General features: G+C 43.0%; 1 protein-coding gene across 3 annotated transcripts in view; it reads right to left on the bottom strand.

Moving 5' to 3' along the window:
- Nucleotides 1-11,941, bottom strand: part of GIIIspla2 (Phospholipase A2 group III) — a 56,082-nt gene extending 44,141 nt beyond the window's left edge. For all 3 annotated transcript variants that reach the window (XM_071590069.1, XM_071590070.1, XM_071590071.1), the window contains exon 1: nt 11,340-11,941. In XM_071590069.1, the coding sequence (XP_071446170.1) occupies nt 11,340-11,584 (245 nt within the window). In that variant the 5' untranslated portion in view covers nt 11,585-11,941. The remainder of the gene's footprint in view (nt 1-11,339) is intronic.
- Nucleotides 11,942-13,418: the final 1,477 nt, after the last annotated feature.

Below are 13,418 nucleotides of genomic sequence, written 5' to 3'. Positions count from 1 at the left end.
TTTTAGCCAATGCATCCTTCCCCCTCTCCTTACAGAGCACTCACAAACACACACATATCCCTGACCCCACCCCTCCCAACCCAAATCCCTTTCCCTACTTCTACCACCATTGCTCAGCCCTCTCAGCGTTTCTATTTTTATCCAGACTCGGCATTCCGGAGGCGGTGGTGGGATACGCCTCGAAGCCAGGGAGGGGCCGGCGGCGGCGGCGAAGGGGCATGCGACGGGCATGAGGTGGGGAGGTAACGGCGGCGAAACGAGGGAGGCTTGCGTACTCTTTCCCACAGCCTCCCGGCACCGCCCCCACCTGTTCCGTCACTCTCCACGAGTGGGCCAGCCGCAGCGGTGATTGGTCTGCAGGTAAGCCGAGCCCAGGAGGCGAGGCAGACTGGACTGGGGGAGGGAGGCGGGAGGTCGTTTGGAAAGGGAAGGGTGAGAGAGGGGAGAAGGAGAGGTGTGGAGAGAAACTCGTGGCCTGATGTATGACGTCGTGTGTGACGCCGCGGATCGCGCGACTCGTCGGAAATTGCGTACCGCCTCCTCCGCCAACCTTCCTCCTGGCCCGATATCCTCGCGCCCTCTCCCTCCACTCTTGCCTCCCTCTCTTCCGTCCGGCGTCCTCCCCACTCCAACAACATCCGATTATGTGCCCTCCACTCACGCCACTCTCATCCCCTTAGCCTCCTTTGCCAATTTTTCCACGCTTTTTTTCCTACTCCCACGAACCACCACCACTAGTCATGCGCCACGGACGTGGCGGGTCCAAGGGCCTGCGACGATGGGGTGACCACCTCAGTGGGATGTTCGTCGAGTCGGCAGAAAAATGCATTGCTTAAATTCCAATCCACCTGGTTAAATATAGCTCAGAAATATGAGAATGTATGATCGTTTTCTCATGATTGTAAATCCGGGCTCAAGAAATTTCTCACCCACATGGGAAACTCTTTCCCCGGAGAAGTTCCTAGATATGCCCACATGACCGAATGCACCCTGGCCCTCAGGTAGGTGTGGATGGCATGACACGGGGCATTCCCTCAGCCCACATCCTGCCCCTCCTCCCCCACCTTCGACGCTAATCTGAATGCCCTCGTGTCCTTGAGTTCCCAGCCCCACCTCCCACCATCCACCCACCTTTGCCGCCCCTATCCCACCGCACATAACAATTCCTCTCCTACGATATTATTCCCTCTTCTCCCCGACTCCCCTGGACAATTATTCTACCTCCACGCCTCACAGCCTTTTGCAGTCTCATTCCGATGATTTGCAAATACCTATCACGGGGATCACGCCATGTGGCGAGACAGAATTGCTAGCGGGACTTCGTGAATAACTACAACCTCTTAGGTCATTTGGTTCATTTTTTTCCTCAAGGCTCATCGACCACTAGTCATACCTTGCATCATCGCCACCTACTTCTCCCGCGGTGTATTGGGATGCACCAAAAATTGCCAATTCGCGGTGAAAATGGATGATGAGAAAGCTCAAGTCAACCGTCCTTGGCCCCGCTTCCTCTCTCCCCCGGCGACGGCAGAAGTACGCAGCAAACCGGTAAACTTTCTTCGAGTATTTCTTTTGCCCCACTAAATCATCATTCCTCACACATTAACCACCGCTCTCAAAATAATGAGAGGATGAACCCGCTCCTCGGTGCCAGTAGAAGAAATACGTTATTTCGCGACAGTTACAACTGCTAGACTCATAGCATTCCTAGAATTTGGGACTGCCTAATTTCGAAATCAACCAAAACAGAAAATTTGTGAAAAATAGTAATGAGCGAATGGAAACTTTGCATGATTATATTATTATTATTATGTTTTTTCTTGCTTTATTCCCCGGCCTGAGATCCATTGAAAGCACGAAGATTACATATTATTAGGTTGATATACAGGAAAAAACGGTGTATTCTTAGTTCCGCATTGCATTGGAGGGAGAAACCACAACAAGAAGTTGATGGACCGCCAAACGGGTCGATATAACGAATACTCTTACACTCGTACGGTTCATGACAACATTAGGGACAACAAAAAACATCGCGCGCGTTAATTAGCACTTCATGACAATGAAATGGCACCCGATACTTAGGACTAATAATATAGTTCTATTACCAAGTATCCTATTACAGGCGACCTAACAACCCATGCCATTCACCTGGTGGCGGTTTGCAGGGTGAGATACTGAAATACGTAATGCCATGTATCTTTGGCGGTTGCTTCCGTTGCTCATGACAGTGTGGACGTATAGGTCGACGCGTTCCGAGCTACCTTCATTCTTAATTCCTACAAAACGGTGTATTTGATTGGGTGACAGTTAATGAAAAATACGTGTGCGTGAATTGGCAGTAACTAATAACATACGATGTAGGACACATTTATTTCAGTGTCATTGGTATTTACAATAGAAAACAACTCGATGCAAGGATAAGTCTTAATTGTTGGGTAAAAAGAAGGCCATTAAATATATATATATATATATATGAGGAAATGTGTTTAAATAATAATTTACGGAAGAGAAAAAACGGCTGCGAGCAAGAGTGCAGCAAAATTGTCCGATAAACAGTACATTTCCTTCGAATCCTAGCTCTGAATATTATACTTTAAAGAGTTAGCATAAACTTCAGTTAGTGCGTTTGGTTTGAAATAATTTACTTTTAATATTTTTCATCATCAAATCATTAAAATTCCAAGAATTACACTCGATTATGCTACAGGTACGACTCTTACTATTAAGCCTAAGCTTGCTGAACATTTAATTCGTGACTCATTTTGTATTCACGGCGGTATTGTCTTTCAAAACTCAACCCTTCACAACTCTCCGCGCCATTTCCAGTTGCCTGGTAACGGTAGCCTTTTTGCTTAGTGACCCTAGCAGTCGAAAGAAAGGGGGGAGGGCGTGATGTACCGCCCTGAAATGGACACCAGTTAAAATATTCATAAAAGGCTTCACCGCGCACATTAATGAACCGCGCGAATGGGACAGCAAAATACCTCTTCAATGGAAATCCTTGAGCTTTAAAATTTCGGATAACCGCTGATGAAATACTTTTAACTAGAAATATGTACATTCAGGTTTTCCACTTCCAAGGCAGCTCTATCGGGGTAAATGTGTGTATCAGTATTGCGGGCGCGGCTCCACGAGAACGATAAAGCCGAAGATTCGCAGGAAACTTGATAACGATGCATAGAGCAACGATTCAATTGTTGCGCTCATTTATCAGATAACCGTCTTCCATTAACTCTCTGTTAATCTTAACTCCGCAGCTGTCTCGAATGCTAACTTACGTCATGCTCAACGGGACTTCCCGTCATGACGCAGAAAAAAACACCTCTGTCCTTTCACTGATACATCAGCGAGGTCCTCATAGTGGCCGTGTCTACTGAAGGAGAAGACACTTGAATGCACAATGAGCGAAATGGACGAAAGAAAAACTCCGAAGTAGCATTTTAATGGGACATTGGCCATCAATGTATTGTTATTGCACGCCGCAAATGCCCGCGCCGTGAATGAATGCGCTCTTTAGACGAAATTCGTCTCGTTAGCACGCCTCCGCAGACCGTACAGATTACGAGAACGCTTCCATCAATTTATTGCTACGCAGGAAATTAATGACTTCAACTTAATGAATGACCTCGACCCGAGATCAAAATAAACATAACAGAGTCGCCTATTAAGGATTTCCATTATCAGAATTCTCTTTCAGTATATTTTTTTGCGATTTGAATATCGAGTAGACCGATTCATACACAATTTCCTCCTCCCGGATCTTTCAAGATTACAGATAAAGAAGTTGGCAGAATTTGAAGAAAATGAAAAGGCTATTATACCCGAATGCATCGGCCTTACGCCGTTAACCTTACTGCTCGTATTTCGGAAACCGCATGTGTTCCATGAATATATTTCTTCCAAATAGAAGTACGACAACAGTGTAGCATGTCGGGAACTTATTAATGTTATTTTTATGAACATTCATTTGTGAGCTATGTTGAATGAAAGTTCAAAATTTCAGTGCAAGCGAACGCCATGCTCCTCTACTAGAAATTTACTCCTTCCTTGATTTAATGTTATTCTATTGAGAGACGACTGATTTCCGGGGGTAAAAAATTCCAGTGGTGTGGTTTCAGAGTTGTGCGTGTGTGTTTTCGTATACATATACATAAAAAAATATATATATATATTTATATATATCCATATAAACATACTATATATATATATGTATATATTATATATTATAATTTATATAAATATACATATATATATAATATCTATATTCATTCATTTATTTATCTGACCGGAATGGAAATAACAATTATCAATATATTAATTTTGAGGGATAGTATTTTCTTTCAGTGAGTGTTAAACTATTTTATTAATAACACACAATAACTCCTTTCTAAATAAAATTCTTAATCAAGTCATTGGCGAATAACTGATGGAATCACTTTTCCACTTGATATTTTTATATTATTTTATCAAGTGGAAAAGTGCTTCGATCAGTCATTCATTATGTTCGACTCCCACCACATCACGCCTGAAGCTACTCAAGTCATTAACCTTCCCGAAAAATTGGAAAATCATGCGTGATAGATTTTTCGAATGCTATGAATGACTTTATTACCTTACTGATTATGTAGTAATTCCCTATTTTCATTTTAGGAACTATAACATTCCATATTGATTCGTATGGTTAAAACTTATAATTTTTATCCTTATTTGGGGCACACTACTATACTTAGTTCGCCATACACAAATCCACAGGTTTCATTTTACCTGGCAAGAATGCACCCACCAATGCACCTATACCGACCTTTATTCAAAAACTTATTTCAGTTCATTTCAAACAGTTTCCGCACATCATGCTGCTTTTAACTTCCTCTAACGCTGGGTTACTATTATTTATATTAAATACCCTAACTTCTATTCCATTTCTTGCTCTATAAAGATTTGTCAAAATACTCGTACTTTACGTGACAGGCTGAATAGGAAAACTATGTCTTTTCGCTCAAATTTTCGAATACATGGGCGGTGTAATCGAATACAAGAGTATGTATTGACAGTGAAAATGAAGCTAAAAGATAAGTGAACCGGGCAGTTCAAGGCTAATCCAGGTCATCTGGTTACGTTACGATTACGCCAAGTTCCTCTTTTATTTTTTTTCTTTCAGTGATCGCTTTTCAATGGACAGTAAAAAAAAAGGCTGCATTATGAACTCTTTGCCATTACAGATCCGGAATGAATTTTTAATTTTTCATTTTCCTAAGAGACTTTACATCACCAGGAACATCACCATTACATCAGCTAAAGGCCGTAATATAATTCCGATTTTAAAAGCATGTCTTCAAAAGTCTGAGGTTTTAGCAGTGGAAAGATTAAAAAGAAGCTATTATGCCATTCCTAAACCTATTGTGAGACTTTGTTAGCTGTTGCGTAAACTGCTTCTGGACGGAATATTATCATTAGTATACAATATAAATCACTGGAAAGAGCAGTTAGCGCACCCCTGAAAAAGCATCCCACCCATATTTTTGATGTAACGTAATATTATTACAGTGTTTTTACAAGTTCAAGTTCTCCATAGTCAACTAGAATTTATTTTCACCAAATGTATATATTTATAAGAGTTTTAATAAAATGAAATGCAAAAAAATCCATTCGTAAATGAATACTCGTGTATATTTGTAGATATTTAAGCGTTTTATTCAACAAATAATAAAGTTTAAGTAGTTTGTAACATTAAACCCAATGAGAGTACTCTTGAAAAAAACGACCGTAAGTTAAGTGTACATTATATCGTGCTATCATATCAGCTCCCAGACGCTCTGGCCGATGGTTTTCCTCCTTCCATCCTCATATCAATTTTTATCGTCAGTCAACGGGAGAGAAAAAATGCTGATTTCTTATAAATCCCTGTTTCGTGCCCGAGAAGCCCTAAAACATCACCAGACTCATTATCCACTTCCTGCGAGCGCAACTAGCCACACAGATCTACGTCTTCACCGATAACCATGGTAAAGCATCCCTCAAAACTTCTCCTCCACAACTTCTCCCTCCTGCTCTGCATCCTTTCGCCTCTCAGATCTATTCCCAGCTTCCTCTACGAGATCTTTCCACCCCAAACATTCCCGCACTCCCTTCGCTCCCGCTCCGTTCTGACCGCTCCGCTTCCCCTGCCCTCGCTGCTCCCTGCCCAGCCCGGACACTCGAAACCATAAAGTTAAGGCACTGCTGCTACAAAACCCAATTCCGACGTATCACGCCATCCGGTGGAATCGTCGTCAACAGGTTGCGTCGACAATCACGATAATAATAAAAAAATGCATTAAATAAAAATCAAAAACTTGCGAGAAAGAAGGTGAAAATGTACCGCGTTCCTCTCGCCCCTGGGAGACGATATTTTCCCTCTACCCTGAGGAACTGCGTTTGCCAGTTGCGTCTCGTAACTTCGGTGGAAAGATTAGATCGTTATCGGGAAGTAAGAAAGGAAGAGCTATGCTAACAGTTAGAGATAAGGCGGGTAAGGTAATAGTTGACGCAGGAAAGATCCAAGAGAGATGGAAGGAGTATATAGAAGAACTGTATGGTAAAGAACTCAGACCAACAAAGTTAGACATTGAAAAAGAAAATGACGTAGAGGAGGACAGCTTAGGTCCAGGCATACTAGACCATGAGATAGAAAGGGCATTAAGGGAGATGAAACTAAATAAGGCCGTGGGGGTAGATAACATTCCCGTGGAACTTTTAAAATGCTTAGGAAAATGTGGGAGGAAGAGGCTATATGGGCTGATCCGTAGCATTTATGAGGAGGGAATCTGGCCGGAAGACTTTGTGAGAGCAGTTTTAGTTCCGATTCCGAAAAAGGTAAAGGCCACGTCATGTGAGGACTATAGGACAATTAGTTTGATATCCCACGCAGCTAAAGTTGTTCTCAGGATCATAAACAAACGGATAGAGAGTAGGGCAAATGATTACTTAGGGGATGATCAGTTTGGGTTTAGGAAGGGGAGAGGTACGCGTGATGCCATTGCAGTAATGAGATTATTAATCGAGAGGAATATAGAACACAACCAGGAGGTATTTGCCTGTTTCGTAGATTTCGAAAAAGCGTTTGATAGGGTGAATTGGGAAAAACTAATGAGTATATTGCAGAAAATAGGAATAGATTGGAGGGAAAGGAGGCTAATCCGCAACCTGTACATGTCTCAGACTGCTCAGGTGCGGGTGGGAAACGGGGAGTCAGGATGGGCAGTGTTAGGAAGGGGTGTAAGGCAGGGTTGCCCATTATCACCGTTGCTGTTCAACCTGTATGCAGAGGAAATGATTAAAGAGGCATGGGAAGAACTCGAGGTAGGAATGAAAGTGGGCGGTGAATTCGTAAAATCAGTTAGGTTTGCTGATGACCAAGCTTTAGTTTGTCAGTCAGCCAAGGGGCTGCAAGCATTGCTGAGTGAATTGGAAATTCAGTGCGACAGCAATGGGATGAGAATCAATATTAAGAAAACAAAGGTTATGCGATTTTCTAGAAAGAAAAAGGCCAAGCTTAACATTAAAATAGGAGGGCAAAAACTAGAGCAGGTAGAGCAGTTTACGTATCTCGGTAGTGTTTTGGACCAACACGGTCAAAGTAGTAGGGACGTAAGGAGAAGAATTGCGCTAGGCAAAGAGGCTTTCACAAGCAGGAGGGAGTTGATGACGGGGACTCTGAGTAAGGATGTTAAGAAAAGACTCGTAAAAACTTTGATATGGAGCGTAGCTATGTACGGTGCGGAAACGTGGTCATTGAAGCAGGAGGATAGACGTAGATTGGAGGCTTTTGAAATGTGGGTGTGGAGAAGAATGGAGAAGGTGAAATGGACAGAGAAGAAAACAAATGAGGAAGTACTTGGTATGGTGGGCGAAGAGAGGGGTTTGTTGGGAGAAATCATGTGGAGGCAGGAAAAGTGGATGAAGGGGGTATTGACCGGCAGTGGGATGTTGAAGACTGTGATAGAGGGTAGAATGTTGGGCAAAAGAGGAAAGGGTAGGAACAGGATAGGGATGTTGGACGGGATGAAGGGAGGAAGAAAGTACTCAGAGATGAAGAGGGACCTGATATAGAGTAGGATGATGGATTTTGTGTTTTGTTAGGAGTAATAAAATATTTGTTTGGTAGTTGTGTCCATCCAAAAACCTACCTTAACCGGTAGATTACCTTAAAATATATATATATATATATATATATATATATATATATATATATATATATATATATATATATATATATATATATATATATATATATATATATACACATATATGTGATGACGAACTGGATGAATTAAACACAAACATAATTGGCATTTTTAACATTTATTTCCCTCCACCTAGTTAAGTCTTTCGCCATTTCGATCATCATTTGATTTAATCACGTTGGTAATTGAAAGGTTTCATTCTACGAAAAATGAAATTTCAGCGAGCTTGATACTGCAGACCAGACCGATGATAGTTTGAAATCATTTCGAAGCCCCAATTGTCCGATGAATTGCGTGAGTCATGGTACCCCGTCTACTGCGCATTCAGGGAAACTAAGAGGTAATTTCGTAGTTACAACAATCATCAAATATCCGAGATATTATGGAACTCGTGTAAATTACATTCAATTGCACAACTGAGGCTCAAGATAAGTTATGCGGAGCAGTCGCGGACGCACGGTGAGTTTCCACCCCGTATAGGAGGGGCTTCTGAGGTATGAATGTAACCAAACCTCTCTCAGTACCAAGGTCACCATTTTCATCAGAGACAATTTAATATTAGTCAGGAAGAGTTTCCTCGACCTTGTTTCGCCCATTTCCTCTTCCGCCACTGCTAGTGATGGAACAGATATCAAACTATAATTCCGGAGAATGAACGAGTTTTCCTTTTCTTTCACCGATTAGGATATGGAATAGATTATAGCTATGAATATGCGGTGAATTTTTAAATAATATAAGAATCACTAATATATCCTAATAAAGATACATAAAGCCGTAAAAATATCATTTGCATCTGTATCAATTGTAAAAGTTTATTTTCTAAATGGTATTGCGTTGAAATCGTCGAAGACGGTTCTCTGACTCTAATGAATTAACCTACAATATTTCCTCCAGCTAGTATAATTTAATGGTGCGGACAGTAAAGGAGTGTCGGGCTAATTTCTTAGAAATAAAAAAGAAGATGTTTTCATTTATCATCTTCTGAATACAACTTCAAGACATTTATCTGAGTCTTTTTTGTGTTTTCTTTTATTGGTAATATGATAGCAAATCTTGGATATCCACTTTCCTGGCATGAGAAATGTTCTATGGTTCCCAGCATTTGGACCAATTATACTTTTTCATTGGCTAGTTTGCTTTTCACCATGGATTCGACGTGGTCCCTTAAAAAGATGAAACATTTTTTTTAGCTGAAAACTCAGTCTCCAAGATGTTTTTCATTTTTCATTCCATTTTGTCGAACTTGTATGCCTCTGACGAAATTTGTGGACGTCAATTCTAAGGAATCAATAAATTAATCAGAGGAAGCCATAATTTGATATTCATTTGCGCTACTTAGCCACCTGTTTGACTAAATACTGTAAGCTGCCAAAAATGTACCATTTAGTAGAATGGCCACCCCAAATCCTTCTTAAACCTCAAAAAAAACACACTGTAACCGCTTGAAACGAGAAAATAATATGAATCCCTACTTTGGGTCGAGGAAATTGACGGAGAGAAACGGAGAGTTCGTCATCCATACGGGGGAATGAAATGCATTCCAAAAGAAAGCGAAAGTTCTGCCTGTTACTCATGAATTCTTGGCCTTGCTTACTTCACGAGGTGCTAAAATAGTTACTTTTGAGCAACCGTGAGAATGGCACAAACCTCAAGACGCCTTCCCCTCCGAACCCCTCCCTCCCCCACTCCCTCCGTTCATTCATGATATCTTCATCCTTCTTCCCCTTACATCACACTCTTGCTTCCTGCGTAGCACACGCTCCCTATTTTTCCTCCCCTTGCCTGGAAGACCAAAGCGTGTGAAACAACCAATATACTCGGGTAAAATAAATTTATTTCCAGAGTTTTTCGCCCGTTAATCGCCAATCGAATCGAAAGCTTGAAGATCTTGAAAAACGACGCTTATTTAGATCGGCGTAGGCGCGTTTTTTTCGGTGACCATGCTGACAGACACGAATTTATTTTACCGGCGGGGTTAATCTCCCCCTTTTCGGCTTCGTGAAATGTCTCCTGAGTTAAAGATCGTATCGCATACCTCACCGGCTCGAAAATTCAAACTACGGGTGGCCAGAATTTGATATCTTCAGTGACGATATGTGATGTTCCTCCATATGTGTATTAACAGGAGAATGAGCATGCCATGCCAAACATTATTGCTGGTTTTGCAGCATAATGAAGATGTATTGAAAAGGATTTTGACGGAGTATTCTTAATTAGAAATTGAACTTCCCTCAAAGTGATATTTTTTTCGTGATTCACTCCCATAAAAATTAAATGACAGTCAATTCTTGCGTTTGTAATGTTTGTGACTTTCGAAAAATATTTCCACAAATATTTTGCTAACCCAAATTTTCCATTCTTAAAAATATGTGGAAATTAAGAAATTCACTTCAGGTGTTATAATAACGTTCGTCTTATTCGGTAAAATCGCTCATTGTTTATGGAGAACTTTGTCCCTACCAAGTAGCTATTGGCCAACAAATTAAGTCTGGCACCCTTCTTTTCAAAATTGGAATAGATCTGAGATAAGCCGCTTCGATAACAAATGTCAATATTTTTCCAAACTTTGGAGCATGCCCTTCCATCGAGGTCACGTTGCTTTGTTTTGGGGAGCGTGGACGGGAGCACCGCCCATTTGCACGATGAATAGGGGACGGTGATTGTAAATAAAAATCAGCTGAGATTAATAGTTATCCAAGTAAATGGACGAGAAATATGTTCAAATTGTTGCTGAAAACGGTTCCTTTAGATTTATCCGAGTCTCCTGAGGGAAAATTTTAATTAAAATCCTACCGATACCAACATTCTCAACCAAGTGAATGCATACAGTGCACCACGAAGATAATTAGAATAGCGGTAAAAATCATTTAATTCATAACTGGAACGACGTAGTAATACGCAATTGATTTTTATTTGCGTCCCTATTAGCTCTTAATCATGGGATTTTCTGACAGTTAAAGATAAATTTGGAGTTGTAATTGAGTTTCGCGGAGAGAATTGCAGACGGCTGTCCCTTCATCAGTAACCCTGGATGAGCGTGTGGGTAGATGCACTTCAAAAATCACGGCACAAAATATGGGGCATCAACAACAGAAAAATTGCGATAAAGGCGCTCACCCCTCAGACGATGGACTCCTGGCGGAGGTCTCCTTGGCAGCAACCCCGCGGTAGTGGACCCTCTTCTCCACTTCGCCATCCGGAAGGACGTCCGTCACCACGAAATCCCTCACACCCTTGCCCAGGGTACCGGCACCTACCTCGCCGAGGGCGGCGCGCACCCTAGCACTGCGCACCGTTACGCAGCACAAACAGCTCGCAATAAGCACCACCACGGCAGATAACGTTAAGGAACCGAGTACCATACTTGGTGGATATTGTTGTTTGGCGACTTCTCAGTACTCTCTTCCCTCGCCTCCTCCTCTGGACTCTACCCTTTGCTTCGAGAGCGGATGGGGAAAAGCGCTCCACGAGTCCGGAAGAAAATGTTGTGGGTGGGAACAACACCCTCCGGAAGAAGTGGTAAATGCGGATAATTGACACTAATGGAGATGAGTGTCGAATTTTCGCTCCCTCTTGCCGGGTCTACACTTTTTTATTTCCCGCCGGCTTGTTTTCTTCACGACTCAACGCGCGCCTCGCGACCACGAGGTTCGGTCGCTCCCTGGAGATGTGCGGCGGTCTAGTGTCGTTCCCACGGCTGCCGGGAGGCGAATGAAAGGAACTGGTGTGCGCGCGCGAGTCGTGCTGGCAAGTCTCGCTCCAGGGAGGGAAGCGGTGGAGGAGGGGGTGGGGGATGGTAGGTCGCAGCAGCGTAACCCGCCCCATCCCCTCTTTTCCCTCCTCCTCTTCGCTCTCCCTCTCTCTCTCCATTCCCCCCCCCTTCCCAATGCTCACTCCTACTTCTCACATCTTCCGTCTCACACGCACACACTACTTCGTCCTCCCGAGAACCCGTTCCACCGCCTCGCCGTCCAACGGCTCACCTCCCATCTTACCCCATCCAAAAAAAAAACTCACCCCCTACTTCCCCCGTCCTACGCGCGCACGTTCTCCCCCACCCCTTAACCCCCTTCGCAAAGGCTTGACACCCCTTCCCCAGCCCAAGATCCGTCGCCACACATCCTTCCCCCTCCCCGCCTCATTTCCTCCCCTCTTCCTCCACTTTGGGTACTACTCGATCTCTCTCATTGGCTGGCTTTCAGTGGGGTGACTCCTGAGGAATTGTATTTCTTCCGACCTCCCCCGGAGCGGTATTTTACACTTGTTATAGTGAGGTGTGGTGTGGGGGATGGAGGCCGCTGAAGGAATGTCGGCCAGTGGATTCTATGGAAGTGAGGAGGGCCAAGGAAGGAGTCGGAGGAAGAAAGGGATGGTTCTTATTGGGGAGGGACAGGGTATTCTCGAGGGTTTAAAGGTGGGGTAGGTTGAGAATGGGGAGGAATGGGGGTTGAACAAGAGCGGAAGGGACTGGCAGTGTGAGAAGATGGTTAGTCCGAGATGGTATTTGGCCGTATCTGCGAGGGGTTCTATTTGTGCTTGGGAGAAACAGATATGGGTGAGAATATAATGGCGTTCACCATATACCGGTTTTTTTTCGACGCTCACTTGAGACTCCTCAGCCATCCGCATCACAAAGGTTCCGAAGGGGTATTGAATATGTTGGGGTTAGGAATGGGCGCGGTTGCCCTGTCCATTCAATGCCCTTCGGAAAAAAATGAAAGAGCTCGCGCCGAAGGACAATCACCGCCTTGTTCATCTGGCGATCTCACAACGAATCATGTGTACTCGTATCTTGCTATCGTCACATTGGCACCGCGGCCACCTAGGACCAAAATACTCGCGCCAGCCTTTAACAGCCCAGCACCTCGTATCCCAAATATCGTTGTACAATTTGTTATGTTCCAACCCATCTTTTAAACTACTCCAACGTAATTATGTAAATGTAAAGGCTTTTTGTACACATAAAGAGTATCCGATGACATATTTCCTAACTCAAAGTAGCTTTATACCCTCGACAACAATAAAACGATTGAGTGTTTATTTAATTCATTTTTTGTCAAATGATGACAATAAAAATTCTAGGATGCACGAGGAAATTCGGGATTCGCATTGTTATATTTCCCCAGTCCTTTGTTCAAGATGTTCATGTTCTGTCTCCAGTAAAAGAATCTCTGCGTAGTACCCTTAATTATTTGT

Source organism: Hetaerina americana, unplaced genomic scaffold, assembly GCF_022747635.1.
Source record: "Hetaerina americana unplaced genomic scaffold, ioHetAmer1.1.p SCAF_4, whole genome shotgun sequence".
Lineage (NCBI taxonomy): Eukaryota > Metazoa > Arthropoda > Insecta > Odonata > Calopterygidae > Hetaerina > Hetaerina americana.
The sequence above is the reverse complement of the archived record's forward strand: the minus strand, read 5'-3'. Positions and strand labels throughout refer to the sequence as shown.